This window comes from Rhynchophorus ferrugineus, unplaced genomic scaffold, assembly GCF_030347505.1.
Source record: "Rhynchophorus ferrugineus isolate W39M unplaced genomic scaffold, kcgeb_rfMv2 rfM4, whole genome shotgun sequence".
In the NCBI taxonomy this organism is placed as follows: Eukaryota; Metazoa; Arthropoda; class Insecta; order Coleoptera; family Curculionidae; genus Rhynchophorus; species Rhynchophorus ferrugineus.
Genome location: NW_027472583.1, coordinates 585,541 through 604,424, shown reverse-complemented (window position 1 = coordinate 604,424; position 18,884 = coordinate 585,541). Strand labels below are relative to the sequence as shown.

Genomic DNA, 18,884 nt, shown 5'->3' with positions numbered 1-18,884 from the left:
CTAATAAACAATTACGGGTTGCCTATATGCAATGATTTAAAAATTATTTTATCTAGTTTGCTTAACATTAATTTAAAATACTATATAGTATTTTATTTTTTTAATATATATTATTTTTGCTATACTATTTTCCTTTATTTTACAAATGGGCATTCAAAATATATAACCTACGTGAAGTTAGTGCATGTTTTTAAATATGTCAAAGGTATTTTGCCGGCAAAATCTTTATTGTGTATTTCCAGTTTTTGCTTCTTGTTTTTAATTGAAATTAATCATGTCTAAAAGATTAAGTCAAACCAACACACTTTTGAACTATTTTTCTTCTCCAAAAGGCAAATTAACTCCCAAAAAGAGTGGAGAAACTGTGACACCTAGTAAAACCAGCAATGCACCCCTTCAGAATAAAGAAAATACAAAAATAAAAAACAATGAAGGTAAAACTATTTATCAGTTATTTCACACTTTATTATTAGTATTTGTACAGTAGAGATGGATAACAAGGCAATACATAAATTTAACAATTCATAATGTATAAATTCAAATTTATTCACGTCTTTCCTTTCATTATTTAATAAAGCATTTTAACATTTGTTATAATAAAACTCAAACTAACAAGCAATGTTTCAGTAGTTGTATAATATTTTCATTTTTTATATTTCTATATACATTATTATATTTGTTTCTAATAATTTAGACAGTGATGAAGAAATTGCTGTCCCAAAGAAACGTAACCGTATAGCAATTATTAATAGTGATTCAGAATCTGAGAATGAAAACACACCAAAAAAGCGAAAATCTTCTGCTAGCAAAAGAGCTGTTAAAAAGCAAAAAATTCAGTCAGATAGTGAAAGCTCTGATAATGATTCTTCTGAAACATCTGAGAAAGAAGCTAGTTCATCCGTATCCAAAAAAACACTTATGGATTCATTTGGATTTAGCAAGAGTGACAAGAAAGCTGAAATAAAGGAAGAAGAAGAAAAATTAGATAAGAAAATGAATAAAGTAACAGTGGAAAATAGCTTAGATTCTGGGTGGATTCATGAAAAATTAGATTTTTTAAAACCTGAAAATATAAGGGATGCACACAAAAGGCAATTGTTTATGATAGTAATATTATTCACTAGTACTGACTAATCAAAATTTATAGGAAACCTTCTGATCCAGAATATGATAGTAGAACATTGTACGTTCCTACAGATTTTCTTAATTCATTAACACCAGCAATGCGACAGTGGTGGATGTTAAAAAGCCAGCATATGGATTGTGTATTATTTTTTAAAGTTGGGAAGTTTTATGAGTTATATCATATGGATGCTGTGGTAGGTGTGCAGAAATTAGGATTTTCTTATATGAAGGTATATTATTGTTAAAATTAAATTAGTTTTGTTCTATTTATATAGTCATGATATTTCAGGGGGAATTTGCTCATTCTGGGTTTCCAGAAAGTGCATATGGTAAAATGGCAACTGCACTGGTTGATAGAGGTTACAAGGTGGCTAGAGTAGAACAAACCGAAACTCCAGAAATGATGGCAGACAGGTAATTAATTCCTCTTTAATTATATCATAAATTTCATGTTTAATTATAGATGCAAGCAACAAAAGAAAGTTACAAAGTATGACAAGGTTGTATCAAGAGAGATATGTCAAGTTTCTTCAAGAGGTTCTTGTATTTATGGAGCTCAAATGACTGATGCTAGATCAGATATGGGTTGCTATTTGTATGCTATAGCTGCCAGAGTATGAAAAAACAACTTTACATTATAAAGCTCATCGTTTATTTCGAGTAATTTTAGATTTTAAATGATGGAAGATGCAGATTCGGAGTTACCTTTGTGGAGACCTCCATAGGCAAATTTTATATCTCAGAATTTGATGAAGACAAATTCTGTTCAAAGTTATTAACGATATTTTCCGAGTACCCCCCCGGATTAGTAAGTACTTCGGCCAGGATTTTATGCTAATTTTAAAATAAATTTGTTTTCATAGATAATAACTGAGAAGACATCCAATTATGGATATTTCAAAAATTTGCTTAACGGTCAACTGAAAGACATATTGCAAGAAACTTTGTCGCCCAAAACGCAATTTTACACTGCCTCTAACACCTTAGAAACGCTCCGATCGCAAAATTATTTCAAAGATGCGGATGGCAACTTTAAGTGGCCAAAAATTTTCGCCCTGATGGCAGATGAATGTGAGTCAATTAATAACAACTTTTACCACTTTTTGGTAACTCTATTGTTTAAGTAAGAGACCGAAAGACTCATCCACCCTCGCACTAAGATATACACATAACAGCTCCATACTTTTTATATTTTCAGGTAACCCAAAGCCCGAGTATGAATTAGCTCTAAAGTCTCTTGGTGCAGTGCACTGGTTCTTGAAAAACTCTTTGTTAGATATTCAGGTATTTTCGATAAATCAATTCGAACTTTATAGTCCGATTGATATCCAAGATTCTAAAACACAAGAAATAACGAAGCGGGATCACATGATAGTCGATTCGGCAACCATTAAACATTTGAATTTACTGGGAAGTGCTGGCAGTTTAGAAAAGACCCTCGATTTTTGCAAGACTGCGTTTGGAAAGAGGTGAGACATATTAATATTTTATTAATATATCACTTATATTTTACTTGCTCGTGGCGTAGTTTTTAGATTCAACCCGTTTTCTTATCGCGTGAAAGTAATTCTATTTAAACCAAATATCTTCTGTATAATTTTTTTAACCAAATCTGATATTATTATGGAACCTTTTTTAGGATGTTACCGCTGTCGATCTGTAGACCATCCTGCAACATCAAAGAAATCAAAGCCAGGCAGGAAGCTATCGGTGAACTTTTAAGCAACGCACAAATGTTTAAAGCGTGCCAGGAAATACTAAATAAACTCCCTGATTTGGAAAGACAGGTTGCTAAGTAAGAGGTCATAGTTTGGTGTTTCTTATTAGTTTCATAACATTCAAATATATTCAGGATTCATATTTATGGAAACAAAATTTATTCGACCGATCACCCGGACAGCAGAGCAATACTCTATGAGGCTAAAACTTATTCGAAGAGGAAAATCATGGATTTGATTAAAACCCTTAGAGGTTTCGAGGCATCTCAAGAGTTAGTTAGGATATTCAAAGGTTTGTTAACAACTTTACTCATTGGTCGGTCACCATCTAAGGTACCTTTGATGCAAAAATATTTTTTATTATAGCAAACTACAAAATAATAAGGATATGTTTTAGTTTTTAAAAAATTAGTTATTTTTCAGCTAAAATTTTTTAACAATCCCTTTCTTTGTGTGTAGAAATTAAATCAATAATGTTTTAATTTACTTCTATTAGGCTGTGAATCTTCCTTATTGAAGAAATTGACACAGTTTGAGCCGAATGGTCTTTTTCCGGATTTAACAGAAACGTTGAAGTTCTTCAAGGTATTTATAACTTTTTTACGTATATATTGCTGTTATAAAAAAAGTAAAACGTAGAAATATTGTTGTTAATTTATTTCCTACTTTAAAAAATCCATTCGAAAGCTTCATTATAATTCAATTGGGGATATTATATCTAAATTGAAGAAAGTTCTCAAGCCCATTGCAGAAATCAGAATAGTCAGAGGATCAAAGTAATCGTCATTTTTAAGGAACTTTAAAGAAGTTTAGTTTTGCTGTTTTTTATCGCAGTAGCCTTTTTTATTACTCACATATGTTAATACTAATCAATTATTTACCAACAGGAAGCATTTAATCATGATGAAGCCGAAAAAGAAGGTATTATTATACCCAAATCTGGCGTCGACGAGGACTACGATCAGGCAGAAGAAGCAATAGCCGAAATCAACAAAGAATTGCAAGATTATTTAAAAGAACAATCGAAATTCTTTGGTTGTCAGGTGACATATTTTGGTACCGATAAAAAGCGGTAATTTATAAATATCACACTCGATGTATTCATTATTGCATTAATGTTTTCAACTAGGTTTCAGTTGGAGGTACCAGAGAACAAAGCTCGCAAAGCCGACGATGAATATCAGATAGAGGGCCAGAGGAAAGGTACTAAACCGGCCAAGCGTTTTTCAACGCCTACTACGAAGGTATGATAATCACTACATAGTATAAAACAAAGTCGCCTTTTCTGTCCCTATATCCCTATGTGCGCTCAAATCTTTAAAACTACGCAACGGATTTTGATGCGGTTTTTTTCAATAGATAGAGTGATTCAAGAGGAAGGTTTATATGTATAATACATGCATAATATACTAAGGCAACATTGCTAATTTTAGAGGTTTCTAACGTGATGTCGTAAATTAACCTATTTTTTTAGGCTTATTTAGCAATTAGCAAAAACGCTGCCTAACCCTACGAGTTAGATCAAATTAATGTACTACAGTATTGTACACCATAAAAAGATCTACAAAAAAGTCCGCGATGGTATATGTTTATCTTTTAGGGATAACCCACATTAACCATTTTTATTGTTTACTTTTTACGTGAGAAAATGGCTTATTTACGAAGCTATTTTAAGCAATACGGCATTAATCCTTATCGAATTAAGTACCTTAAATACAGTGTGCAATTAATATAGATCAATATGGTTCCTTACAGCATGTAAATTAAACAAATATTTTCGGAGATATTACAAATTTAAAATTTGCGTTTAAAAATGTGTAATGTAATAAAAATTGTATGAATTTAGATATTCCAAAGATAGCAGGAAATCTTCATAGTAAGTATAGGGGAAGAGGAATTGTTTTACTCCAAATTTAATGCGTGCAGGCCAAGGGCAGTAATGAATGAACCAAAAATACTGGATCGATTTTAATCATGTTTTCATTGAGTGACATAGGCATATATATTTTATGCCCGTGCAAAGTCGGAGCGGGCCGCTATGTTTTTATATACAACGTTCATATTTTTTCTGTAGTGTATTTAATTTAGTATCAGCATTGCACCCGTGCGAAGCCGGGGCGGGTCGTTAGTAAACAATAAGTATTAAATTTGACGTTATTTTTGTTTTTAGGAACTCCTCCAAAAAATGATGAGGGCCGAAGCCGAAAAGCAAAAGATTATATTGGATTTAAATAGAAGAATATTTGAGAAATTTAGTCAAAGGTAAGTTTTAAAAGGCTTTCTCTTTTTTTTTTTAATCTTGAAGAGCAAAACATATAATAGTACATTTTTTATATAGATTTGATGAGTGGCAACAAGCATTGCACTGTCTAACTATATTAGACCTAATATGTTGTTTAACAGAATATGCCTCAAAATATTCAGGCGAAATTTGCAAACCTAACATTGAGCAATTTTCGAAAGAGGTATATTTTCTTGTTAATACACCTAATTTATTGTAAAAACAAACACATTATTTTAGCCTTTTATATCAATCGAAGACGGGAAACTTCCAAACGCTCAAGATATCGATAACTTTGTCCCAAATGATACTGCATTAGGTGGCGATAATATTGCTCCATTGCTAATATTAACGGGTCCAAATATGGGTGGTAAATCAACGCTAATGCGACAAGTTGCAACGATATGTATCATGGCTCAAATGGTAATTATTTATGGGTTATCAATTTCACGAGATTGTCATTTGTTTGTTACAGGGTAGTTATGTGCCAGCAACGAAATGTTCTCTCAGCTTGATAGATAGAATATTTACCAGGCTTGGAGCTTGCGATGATATTATCAGGGGCCAGTCGACATTCTTTGTCGAACTAAGCGAAGCCTCCATGATATTAAAACATGCTTCTAAACAGTCACTGTTGATTATCGATGAACTAGGAAGGGGTACATCAACTCATGATGGTAACATGATGCCTTAAGAGATTTTAGCATACATTCCAATATTATCTTCGTTTTCTAGGAAATGCTATTGCCACAGCTTATGTTCGGAAATTAATGGATTTTAAGTGTAGGACCATATTTTCAACTCACTATCATAGTTTAGTAGATCATTTTCTTGATAATAAGGATGTACACTTGGGGCATATGGTATGTAATCTGTTTTTATTACAATTTTTTAGTCTATTAATCTACCATTACACGCAGATTTTTTGCCTTAAAGCAGTAGCGGAGTCGGTTTCAGTAAAATGTCCCTGTTGTCGTTTTAATTCTTGACTGTCACTTGATTTTATCTGTTCAAAGCCTTCTCGTTTTATTCCATTGTCAACTTGAACAATTTGCGGTACGACTCCGAAATATTCAATTGTTTCTTCAATAATTCTTTTATGTACAGTGTTAAAAGTATTGAATCATATGTATCAGTTCTTTTAAAAACCAAAAGTGATAAACTTGAAGCCATATGTGAATATAAAATGTGCCTGAACGCGCGTTGTATATTCCCAGATTTGAAGACCGATTTTTATTTATGGTATTCAATCCATAATTACAAACAAGTTTTGCGCATAGTGAGGTTGAAGGTATTGACATAGAGAGAGCTCATCTGTAGACTCTAAGCTGAACTAGTAACTACTTTTTTCTAATTGGCTGGGAAACTTTGACGCATTCATCCTAGAGCCCAGTCCGTATTCTGACCTGTTCTACAGTAGCGGAATTATAATTTTACTTAGAAAAATGGAAAACGGTCATTAATCAAAATGACACATATATAGTCCGTCCAAACAGCCAATGCACGTCATAGATGAGGTCGAATATATTGCCAATTTCAGTAAATAAACATTTGAAATGTGTTTTAAACCCAGAGCGGATGAGATAAAATGAGATGGAAAACAAATTAGCTTATAAAATTCGATTTAGGTTGATATTAGTGGACCATGTTGCCAAATGTCTGCAAATTTCTTCATTTTTGGCAATATTGCAACCGGCTTCGCTCGGGGGGCATCAACAGCAAGACATTCAATAAATTTCCATCAACTAATTAACATTTAAGTCATTATTAGTAATAAAGTGTTAAAAAGCAAGACTTAAATCCAACACCTTGCAAACCAGGCTTTTGCTTTTGGTTGCAAATGAAGTTAATGCGGCAATATGCATGCGCTTTGAAAAACATGAAAAATTACATTTTCCCCAACCCATTATTTTAATTGCTATTTCTACTGTTCCATAGGCCTGTATGGTAGAAAATGATGATGGCTCTTCAGAAGAATCCGTAACGTTGCTGTATAAATTAACCGAGGGTAGATGTCCCAAATCGTACGGGTTCAATGCGGCAAAATTAGCTGGGGTTATACCAGAAGTAGTAGTCAGGGCACGTGGAATTGCGAAAGAAATTGAGGAGGAAGATCTATGTAGAAGCATATTTTCGAAAATATTTAATAGTGGTGTAAACATTGATGTTCTTAAGAACTTAATTATGGAGCTAAAGATCTAAAATGTATCAAACAAAACGTGTTGCCATAATGTTGTTTCCTTAAATGTATATTTTGCCATACATTTATTTTCAGCTACATTTTAAAGTCAGTTAAACTTGTTATAAAGTTTCCATTTGACATGTTATGTGCTTGTTCTCTTTTTTAAGCATATCTTATTTGTTTGTTATGTTAAATATATTTAGGAGTTGTATCAGTCTATTTTATATATAATTCCAGATTAAGGCATAAGTGTTGTTACATTTATTTTTAAGTTTATATCTTCCATTAGATATATCAGTAAAATTTTATTAGAAATCTCATCTGGAAACATTTTCATGTTATGTTAATATAGTTCGTTTACAAGTATGATTTTTTATTTTTATTAAAACCATGTGAACCTGACCAAAATCCTAACTCTCTCTTCATATAAATAAGTAAAATTACTTATCCTCGATATATACGTATCTCCATAATACCTATATCTTATACAAATATACGTATAAATTACAAGAACTGGCAACGTTGCAAATTCAAATTCTTGTACGCGTGCTAGGATTTTCAATAATTAGACTCTAGTTATTTAAGATAATCTTTTCTAAAATTGTACACCACAAATAAGAAGGGAAGAATCGAAAAAAGGTGAATTGGAATTATCGTCGAGGCAGTGGGAAGTTGGATCTAATGGATATAAGTACATAAATAGACATGAGTGAATGAATGAATAGATTAACACTTAATAGTGGGGTATTGATGCTTCTAGGGAAAATTTCTAAACTTTTCGTGCTATTTTTGTTTTATTTGTGGATACACTTTTATTTACTCCTTTTACGAAAACTGGATTGAGACATTTTTAGATGTCTTGACTTGTCAATATGTTCAGAGGATATCTATACTAGTCATGCAAGGGAGCCCTATGTAATAATTCCATTTTTTATATATCGATATATTATTGTCATCCATTAGTCCAAATAAATAAATGTATAACATTTATAATGTTTTCCACATTACCAGCCGGTAGTGAAAAAAGTTCACACTTTCCTATTGTTATGTGAACAAACGCTATACTTAATTTAATTATCTCAGATTTTCCTTCTCACTCTTGGCTTCCGCTCTGTAATTATGGTTACAATTATTGCCTAGTCACATCTCATCACATGTCACTACTATTTGTTTTATTTTTCTTATTATGTTTATTTCTGTACCTCTTTATTCCTTAGTTTTTTTATTCTATATTAATTCTCGTTTTTTTATTTGTTGGTCCCAGTATCCCTATTTAAAAAATACATTTCTTAGAAAACTTCTGTTTTCATAAGTTAATTTTGTCTCCATTTCCTGATACCATAACTAATAGGTATAGAGTTTTATTGATATTTAAACTTTATATCCCTTTTAATGTTTGATTATTGACTGCATTTTTATTTCCAAACCTCAGTAGTTTTATTTTCCCCTTATTTAAACAATATTTTAGCATAGAGCTATTTGTAATCACTACTCAAAATTTTTGTATCTGTTGTTTTAACAGTAACAGATATGTGAAATATAAAATCCTGAAACTTTTAAACACAGATAGCCATGAAATTTTAATATTTATGATTTGAAGGCTAGAACTATGTATGAACTTGGCTGCAAACTTCAATGTAACCTAAGTTTGAGTATTCTTTTATGAGGAAACTCTAGACTCAGTATAAACTGAGGTTATAGTTACTTATCAAATATTAATTAATTAAAGTAAAGATGAGTGAAGTGGGTAAAGGTGAAACCGAAAAAAGTGTGAGAGATGTAATGGTTTCTTCTGAAGTTGATATAACGAATACATTTGATATTATTATTGACATATGTTATCCTTAATCTTTAGGATGTCTTTCACGAATAAACTGAACGCAATGCTGGAACAGAGCAGATATAAAAAACCCTATAGAGTTTAGACCTTATCAAATGTCTTGGGTACGCTTTCATATTTTTTCAATCATCACTTACCAAGTGTTACTAAAAAATAAATGTCTCTCGGCAGATTTCTTCAAATTAAAGATGTAAGATACATATTTCTCTCCAATTATTACTTATTCGCAGATCCAAAACTAAAGAAAACAACAATTAGGGATATGCTGTTGACAGATGTCTACCCTCACGATAAGAGTCTAGTTCTGGAGAATGCTGTTATGCGCACAAGGATTTGAATTTGCAACGTTGCCAGTTATTGAACATTATACATATATTTGAAGAATAAATTATCTTGAATTCACATTTAACCTATGTTCTAGATTAACCTAAGATTTCTGTTGAGATCCAAGTTAAAATGTTTTGGTACATTTTTCGTTTCCTCTGATATAAAAAATGTATTATGAAGAGCCTTTTATAAACATTTTATACTTTAAAATAATTTAATAAATAATATAAGTGTATAGTTATTCTATAAGTTATATTAGTTTATATATAAGTTATTTAACTTTATATAAACATATTTAATTTTAAAAGGAAAAAGAGAAAATAAAACAATATGTAAGGCAACAAATATGATTTATTTATCAAGATTTCCTTCATTTATTATCATTAACATAAAATCTTCTTTCTTTAAAGTTTCTTTTCAGAAACTATGATTGTGGGTTTTATAACACCCATCCTGTATTTTATCTTGACTTTTAGATAAATGAGACCCATATGTCGACACTTGTAGCATAACTTTTATGTTTTGTACCTGTGCATTTCAATTGGTTTGCTTGTTGAATATTATATAAATCTTTAAGAGTCAATAAATCTAGTCTCTTCAAATTACCATTGCTTAAAATAAGTCGGATTTCATCCAATATAGCATCCATTGGAATTTTAGTAGCTAGTTTGGCTGCATCATATTTTTATCTGATTTGAATAACTCTCACCTCTCTAAATCTGTTGGATTCTACCTCTTGATTGCTTGTAAATGGCAACGTCGCATAATCAGGCGGTAAATATCGAAGTTTATCGAATACCGGTTAGGATTCTCCGGAAATAGCAACTACTAATCTCCGATGCCGTTTAAAAACAATGATTTAATTGTCAAAGCCTTATTTGTATACCCATTATATGTGTATATATTTTGACAGAATGAATAGTATTTGGTCGCCAACATAATAATAAAATGTTATCAATTAAGTATTCCTTACTCGTTGAACTTTAGATTATTTATTTTTGATTGGTTGTTATGAAATCGTAGTTAAAATTAAAAGGACCAAACATAAAATTAACGCAAGTATGATATTTGTACCACCGCTATGTTGATTTATTTTGAACCGTATGATTCTGAGATAAAATCAGTTCTACTTTTAAATAGACTCTCGTAGAGGCACCGCTTACTTATAAATGTGGGCACAGTGGCGGGAAAATATTTACCGATGAGTTCCTGTCCACTAGTCTCTGCTTTTACAGTCAGTTTGATTTTAAAGGCCCCATGATCGGATTATAAGTGACCGTCGTTCTGACCTTTTCTAGCCGTTTGAAATTTATGTTTTTTTTTCGTCCATATTTCTATTCACGGTAATGATCTGTTCTCATTAATTCGAACCACCGGTATTTTAGTGAATTAATGTGCTATATGATGTGTTTTATTTAGCAGTACATTTTTTAAATTTCATTATATTAATATTATTTACATAAAACCTTTATATGGTTAGTTAGAAGCAGATAAAAGGTAAATGAAAATGTATATATTATTATAGAAACTACATAATAGTAAGTTCCGTACTAAAGTAAAATTACACATATGTCACTAGAAATTCTCACAATTCCCAACCAACGTTTATATTAAAAACTTAATTTGAAGCTTGTTGTAGTGAGAATCGTTGGCCTTATCACGTATTCTTATCAATTATTAAATGATTTACATACCCTGTTTTATAAAACTCTCTAGGTTATATTTAATAATATTTAATTTACTACAATGTATCTAATTTCGTATTATTAGTTGTCATTTTTAAGCAGACTTATTTATTTACGTAGTTGTTATTATAGCCTGCTAGATTAGTTGAAATTAACGACAATTTAAAATAATTGCTACCGCAATCATCGCTTATATAGAATCATAATATTTTTCAAACATATGCTCTTGGATTTTTAATCGTTTTGTCAATTTTTAAAGTTTATTAATAGAGTAGTGCGTGTGTGCATATTGATGACTTATTTGCCTTAAAAGAAATCCAATGACCTGCAAATATTTATATCGCAATAAGAGAAAGTACCACATAATTCTAATAAGGCTTGATTTCTTGAATGTTTTATTTATTTATTAACCTTAATTATATATTTTTAAAACTGGTTTACAACATCACAATTAATTAAAATAACAATAGCAATCGATTAAGATTTAAACTGAGTGAAATATAAGTACCGTCAACTACAATTTCCTTCATAATTTGATACTTATTATTCCTTCTGTCAGCGTCAAATACTAACAATAGATGCACTCCAAAGATTGTTTGTTCCCTTTAATTTCAACCTTCGTATTTCAAATACAAAGGTTAATTTATATTTACTTATGAATGGAATAGGTACAAAGTAACATTATTTTAATTATTTAAGGAAATATATTATTATTTATGTTAAAATATTTACATATCTTAATAATCTGTTGGAATAAATAAATAATTAAAATGCTAACAAACTGTAATTATTAAATCATAATATTTACATGGATGTTTAGATGTTTTATCAAACAAATTAAAAAGTATTAAAGGTCAGTTTATCAATCAATAAGTAATATATAATGTGTCACTTTTTCTGGGTAACTTGATTTCTAGTATTATGGGAATGACGAATGCTATTTAATGATTGTTCCAAGTAAAAATTTAATCAGACACGTTTTTGCTCTTTGCAGTTTAGATCAGACTTGTTATTTGTTTATTTATTTTCTAAATACTCTAGACAATAATATATTTTCAAGCTGTGAACTATGTCACTTCGTAACGATGTTATTGTGATGTTTAGAATTATATGAAATAAAAATCTGATTCAAGTACATATTTGTAGTATATATTCTACGATCTTTACTTTCGTGGTGCAGAGTTTTCGTTTTTACGCAACAGTCATCATGCAAGACGAGAATTTTATGATTAAAAAGGTAGGAAGGATGTATGTAGTTTATTCTTCAATAGTTATTTCATCATTTTGGTTGTCATTGAAATGACATTTTTATATCGAGCGCCTTGATAGTCTAAATTATTTGCCATTAGAAATTAAAAGCTGCATTAACATAAATATTATGTTTGTTAGGCATTTTTTCAGATTATTGTAAATATCTAAAATTATTTGCTAAAGAAAATGGGATATTTTTATTTTTCTATTATTATTCGCTACTAAGTCTCTATAGATTCCCCTTTATAGTTAGTATATTTAAAATGGCGAAAAATATATAAGTTGTGGCTTTAAATAAATAAATAAATAAGAAAATCTAAGATAATATTAATTTGATCGGTATTAAATACCATAAGTAATACAAAATACCATATTATCTGATGATAAGATAAGGCAACCAACCAATTTTCATCACCACTTATAAAAATCGCTTTTAAACTATAACAATCAAGTTTAAGATATTCACTTTTTTTCTAGAACGGAAGAACGAAGATGGAAATCGCCGGCATCAAGTTTGCACCGTTAGATATTTCACTGGACCGAAGACTGCAAACCCTAGCCGTGGCATGCGGTTTCAATTGGTTCATTTTCGGTGGATTTTTCTGTTTGGTTTGGTCGGTTTACCTAGTTTTGTTTACGAAATACTGGCATCTGACCACTTTGTATTTTGTATGGATGTGGTGGGATTTGAACACAAGTCAGACGGGCGGCAGGTCATCAAGATGGGTGAGGAATTGGGTGTAAGTATCAGTTTTTAGCAGTAGAAATTAAAAGTTTTATTATAAAATTATAACTTTCAAATACTGTCTTGTGTTGCAACTAATAATTTTATATAAAACTCAAGCAGATGGCCCATTAGCTCAGTTGGTTAGAGCGTCGTGCTAATAACGCGAAGGTCGCGGGTTCGATCCCCCCATGGGCCAATAATCTTTTTTCTATTTTATAAAAAATATTTATAGAAACTATTAATATATTGTGTTTATTTAATTGATTTTTTATTATTTTTGTATTAGCTATCATAAAATTAGAATACTAAATTACTTATATATAGCATTAATTGTAACTATATATAACTACAGTCTTTAATAAAATATCTTAATAAAGTCTCAATAAAACAGCCAATGAACGTCATCAACGCCGTTGAACGTATGCCAAATTCACATTAAAAAAACGTAAAATCCCTTTTAAACTCTTAAGCGTTTTTCTTTATCATTTTAATAATTAGCATTACTCTAGTTAAAAAGGGACAGAATGAAGTCTAATGCGTCCAAATTGGTCTATAAAATTCGATTCGTCAACAACTCTAACCTACAAACTACTGTAACTGTTTAATTAACTGTAAATTAAGCCTTTCAATAAATATGCATTAGATGTAGTATAATATTAAAATAAATTATATAGTAGTATTTTGTTGTCAAAGTCAAAAGAAAAAAACTTAAATTAGGTGGGGCAACGTTGCATTATAAATTTTGATGACGTGCATTGGCTGTTTTATTGGAAAGATTATATATGATATACATGATTATATATGACTATATGATATTGATTATGATTGTGTAGAGAAGCAACTCTTGGTTATACTTATTTATATATGATATATCAAAACCAGAAGTATATATGTTAATAAATTAATACTAGCAATAATTCAACTTAAACATGAAATACTATCAGACTATATTAATTAAAAAAACATTATTTTTTATTCCAATCCGGGATATAACAGTCTGAAGTCTGCGTCTGAAATATAAATCTGAAATATCATACATCGGTCATTGCCATTAAAGCTCCCGTAAATTTAATTTTAGATTTCAATATTTAGCAGATAGATACAACCTTGTACACGAAACGGCATTTTAAATTAAAAAAGTGTAACTGGCCCATGGGGGGATCGAACCCGCGACCTTCGCGTTATTAGCACGACGCTCTAACCAACTGAGCTAATGGGCCATGTCTCGTTTATTTAATACATCAATTGATTTTGTTTTATATTAGAAAGCGGTATTTTTATTAATAATAAAAGCACGGTGATTGTTGAAACGGTGAAAATTTTTCTGTGGGACCTAGACTGGAATATGTGAACGAAATGTCTAATTTCAAGAAGTTAACAAATGTTTATCTAAGATTTGAGTAGAGTGCATGTCAATGTCAATTTAGTAGATGTGTCAACTAAATAAAATCATTTTTATTAATTTTATGTTCAAAAAGCTAAATTCATATATATTAAAAATTAGAAACATATTATAAGGATTAAATTGGAGTCATAAGTATAATATCTTCCATAGCAACGGTTATCATGGAATGGAATCTATGATAATTTATACATTTGCCTAAAGTACCCTGAATTTTTCGTTTGGAATTTCGGATTAAAATATATATACAAACATCATTCAATCCATCAAATAGTTTTAGAATTTTGCGAACACAAAACGTATGAAAACCGCAAACAAAACCCGCTTTTAATGATAATGGAATAACAAACTTGTGATTCAGTGGTATTCGCCTATTTTTATATGCATAATTCTATCCGTGTGTATGTCACTAAACCTCCATCTCCTAAACGGTTGAACCGATTTTGATGAAATGTTTTGCGTGTGTTTATGTGGATTCGAGAATGATTTAGATTCACAACCGGAATCGGTAGGTGGCGCTGCAATAGTTTTTTTTATCTTTTAAACATTTTTCATTTATAAGAACATATCACAACAAAATCACTATACAACTTCGTAGTATAATATAATCTAAATGTTTAGAAATATTAGCTTATAAATGTTACACAATAAATAAAACACAAAAGTAAAGCATTTCACTTCTTTCAGATGGTGGTACTATATGAAAGAATATTTTCCATCTAGAATGGAACGTTTACCTTGGGTAGAGCTAGATAAAAAGAAGAATTATTTGTTTTGTTGTTTTCCTCATGGCATGTTGTCTCTAGGAGTTTTTACTAATTTTGGTAAGTGATTAACATTTTATAAAATAAAAATGTTGTTCCAGTCCCAATATTTATCAATATGTAACTGTATCTTTACATGCATTTTAGGAAGTGATTACGGAGAATATAAGATCTATTTCCCCCACCATACTCCAAAAGTTGTGACACTGTCTCAACATTACACTATGCCGTTCTTTAGAGAAATGGCACTAGGACTGGGTGGTATATCGGCCGAAGCAAATTCCATAGAGTACGTTTTAAGGAAACCCGAAGGAGGAAACGTATGTGTTCTAATGCCTGGTGGAGCTCAAGAATCATATTATTGCAAGCCAGGACAATATCAAATAATTTTAAAACAGGTAAGTCGTAAATATATCATTTCTTCTTCTTTAAATAGTCCATGACACAAACTGTGACTTTTCCATTAGCAACATTTTTGGTTAGTGTCTGTCTTTAGCTTTGTCCATCATTTATACGCTTTAGACACTAAGTGAACGCGACACTACACAATACTCTACAACTCTATTTATTTTCAAATTATATGAAATTCACTCAAATTGTTCTCATTTTTATTTTTCTGGTATATTCTTCAAAACATTAGTGATAATAATTAGAGGTTAGGACCGGCAAACGTTGTAAACCAACAAATAAATTTGACGCACCAGCGTCATAACTTTTGATGACGTGAGTCGGCTGTTTTTTTCGACGACATAATCCGTCCATCATCACCCGTATCATGTTATTTATGCAATTAATTTAATGTACAGTCAACCAATATACGATGTTTTTTTTCAGAGAAAAGGTTTTATAAAATTAGCCCTTCGAAACGGTGCCCCTTTGGTACCAGTACTATCCTTCGGGGAAACTGACACTTTCGATCAACTCGAGGGAAGTACCCTAAGAAAAATTCAAGAAAAACTGAGGAAACTCATCGGCTTGGCACCGGCTATACCAATAGGTAGAGGCTTCTTCCAATACTCGTTCGGATTAGTACCTAGAAGGAAACGTATAGTTGTAGTTGGTGAGTAACAACAAAGAATGTTTTTAAGAAAATTATTTTTTATGTTCATTAATAAGGTTTATATGGTTATTCAAAAATCATATCAATAATAATACTAGTATATTAAATTTAAACAATTTTACCATTGTATTCAGAAATAAATAACAGATTGATTTGGATTTTAAAATGGTGGCATGAAAATAAAGACGTAGCTACTGCCCTCGCCATCTATAAAACAATACTGGCAGTAATATTTTCAGTCGTTTTGGAGACCTTCGTTGGTTATATATTGAGAAAGTAAATCCAACAATCTCTCAATCAATCAATAGACTGCAAAATCGGGTTAAGAGAACAGTTAAATATCAAGTTGGCTGTGGTAGTCATTTAATTGAAATTGTTTTCGATTTGTATTATCCTCTCGAAAAATAATTTATCTATAAATATATTTTATTTTAATCAATCGATTTTAAATAATTTAAACTTTATTAACAATCATTATTTCAAATTTCTAGCCGCTAGTAATTACCATAACTCGTTAAATCATGTGTTTACCAATTTATATATAAACAAAAACATGTTATTCTGGTTATAAACTCAACTTTATAAATATTTAAGTAATAAAATAACATACTAATAACCACCTTATTTTCAGTTGGAAACCCCATGGATGTACCAAAAATACCAGAGCCCAGTAGAGAGCAAATAGATGAATATCATTCCCAATTCGTGAAACATTTAGAAGACATGTTTGAAGAGCAAAAGTACAATTATCTAGAAGACCCTGAAAACAAAAAATTAGTTATATTGTAAAGTGATATAACTAGAAATTGATATTTTCATGAAACCGTGGTCCTATAACAAGGACAACGAATTCTGCAATAATAGGGTAAAACCTAAGTTATTTGTAACGTTTTGGTTGCTTAGATTATATAGTTTAGATTTTTCTTTGTTAAGGGGTTGTTAGAATGGATTCAGGATAGTTTCAGAACTCTGTAAAGCAAGGAAACTTGAGTATTCAATAAGTTTTACTTAACTTAATTGTATTCTTATAATTTTTAGAATTAGGTGGTAGAGTAATGTGTACCTTGTAACTAAACTTAAGACTGTTACTTTTTGTTATTTATTATAAAATGCCTAAGTCCTGAATATTATACCTTAATTAAACTGTATTAATATATTTTTCTTTTTCTATCTTATCTATGATTTTCCTAATATATTGTGAAACCAATTATTAATTTTCAATTTATTTATATTGGTATACATCATTGGGAAGATTTATTCATGTTTTTGGTAATTAATTCAACCTGGCATTATAAACAAAAAAAAGTAAGATGGTATGGGGCAATAACCGGTAATGTTTTAGTTACTTGGATTTTCTAGTGTGTTTATATTTTTTGTTATCAGATAGTTAGAATGAACTCAGTATAACTTCAGAACTTTGTAAAGTCAAAAAAATTTGCGTATTCGATAAGGTTTACTTATTAATATTGAATCCTTATAATTTTTAAAATTAGCTTGGTATTATAATGTGTATCTTCTAACTAATCTTAAGACTGTTATTTTTATTGTCATTTATTATAAGAAGCCTAAGTTATCTATATTATAACTTAATTAAATTGTATTAATATATTTTTCTTTTTCTTAATCATCTATGATTTTCCTAATATATTGTGAAACCAATTATTAATTTCAATTTATTTATATTGGTATACATCATTGGGAAGATTTATTCATGTTTTTGGTAATTAATTCAACCTGGCATTATAAACAAAAAAAGTAAGATGGTATGGGGCAATAACCGGTAATGTTTTAGTTACTTGGATTTTCTAGTGTGTTTCTATTTTTTGTTATCAGATAGTTAGAATGAACTCAGTATAACTTCAGAACTTTGTAAAGTCAAAAAAATTTGCGTATTCGATACGGTTTACTTAATAATATTGAATCCTTATAATTTTTAAAATTAGCTTGGTATTATAATGTGTATCTTCTAACTAAACTTAAGACTGTTATTTTTATTGTCATTTATTATAAGAAGCCTAAGTTATCTATACTATAACTTAATTAAATTGTATTAATATTTTTTTTTTCTTAATCATCTATGATTTTCCTAATATATTGTGAAACCAATTATTAATTTCAATTTATTTATATTGGTATACATCATTGGGAAGATTTATTCATTTTTTTGGTAATTAATTCAACCTGGCATTATAAACAAAAAAAGTAAGATGGTATGGGGCAATAACTGGTAATGCTTTAGTTACTTGGATTTTCTAGTGTGTTTCTATTTTTCTATTATCAGATAGTTAGAATGAACTCAGTATAACTTCAGAACTTTGTAAAGTCAAAAAAATTTGCGTATTCGATAAGGTTTACTTATTAATATTGAATCCTTATAATTTTTAAAATTAGCTTGGTATTATAATGTCTATCTTCTAACTAAACTTAAGACTGTTATTTTTATTGTCATTTATTATAAGAAGCCTAAGTTATCTATATTATAACTTAATTAAATTGTATTAATATATTTTTCTTTTTCTTAA

General features: G+C 30.0%; 2 protein-coding genes and 2 non-coding genes across 6 annotated transcripts; 3 read left to right on the top strand and 1 right to left on the bottom strand.

Annotated features, from left to right (window-relative positions):
* The first annotated feature begins 173 nt into the window (after nt 1–173).
* On the top strand, nt 174–7,670 carry Msh6 (DNA mismatch repair protein Msh6). The gene is made up of 19 exons (XM_076404077.1): nt 174–434; nt 695–1,091; nt 1,148–1,355; nt 1,415–1,539; nt 1,589–1,739; nt 1,796–1,933; nt 1,989–2,196; nt 2,324–2,594; nt 2,765–2,920; nt 2,978–3,135; nt 3,340–3,428; nt 3,731–3,915; nt 3,973–4,087; nt 5,014–5,105; nt 5,182–5,308; nt 5,365–5,547; nt 5,600–5,801; nt 5,860–5,987; nt 7,063–7,670. Exons 1-19 carry the CDS (start codon nt 275–277, stop codon nt 7,324–7,326), a joined length of 3,357 nt encoding a protein of 1,118 aa, XP_076260192.1. The 5' UTR covers nt 174–274; the 3' UTR covers nt 7,327–7,670.
* A 3,000-nt stretch (nt 7,671–10,670) lies between these two features.
* Nucleotides 10,671–17,532, top strand: LOC143195443 (2-acylglycerol O-acyltransferase 1). Of its 3 annotated transcripts, none has more exons than XM_076402557.1 (6): nt 10,671–10,970; nt 12,887–13,149; nt 15,226–15,362; nt 15,450–15,700; nt 16,137–16,362; nt 16,994–17,532. In XM_076402557.1, exons 2-6 carry the CDS (start codon nt 12,902–12,904, stop codon nt 17,149–17,151), a joined length of 1,020 nt encoding a protein of 339 aa, XP_076258672.1. In that variant the 5' UTR covers nt 10,671–10,970; nt 12,887–12,901; the 3' UTR covers nt 17,152–17,532. The 3 variants fall into 3 exon arrangements, with proteins under 3 accessions (XP_076258672.1, XP_076258673.1, XP_076258671.1); XM_076402558.1 differs by having other exon boundaries at nt 10,695–10,816; XM_076402556.1 differs by lacking the exon at nt 10,671–10,970 and adding an exon at nt 12,241–12,395.
* On the top strand, nt 13,259–13,332 carry TRNAI-AAU (transfer RNA isoleucine (anticodon AAU)). The gene has a single exon. It is a non-coding gene; the product is annotated as a tRNA-Ile (tRNA).
* On the bottom strand, nt 14,283–14,356 carry TRNAI-AAU (transfer RNA isoleucine (anticodon AAU)). Its single transcript has one exon. It is a non-coding gene; the product is annotated as a tRNA-Ile (tRNA).
* Nucleotides 17,533–18,884: the final 1,352 nt, after the last annotated feature.

Excerpts from the sequence above, each read along its gene's own strand:
- Msh6 (XM_076404077.1), top strand. The coding sequence starts at position 275 with ATGTCTAAAAGATTAAGTCAAACCAACACACTTTTGAACTATTTTTCT. Across the intron at positions 1,934-1,988 it reads CCGAGTACCCCCCCGGATTA|ATAATAACTGAGAAGACATC; the intron begins GTAAGTACTTCG and ends TTGTTTTCATAG. Across the intron at positions 3,429-3,730 it reads AAACGTTGAAGTTCTTCAAG|GAAGCATTTAATCATGATGA; the intron begins GTATTTATAACT and ends ATTTACCAACAG.
- LOC143195443 (XM_076402556.1), top strand. The coding sequence starts at position 12,366 with ATGCAAGACGAGAATTTTATGATTAAAAAG. Across the intron at positions 13,150-15,225 it reads AGATGGGTGAGGAATTGGGT|ATGGTGGTACTATATGAAAG; the intron begins GTAAGTATCAGT and ends CACTTCTTTCAG. Across the intron at positions 16,363-16,993 it reads GAAACGTATAGTTGTAGTTG|TTGGAAACCCCATGGATGTA; the intron begins GTGAGTAACAAC and ends CCTTATTTTCAG.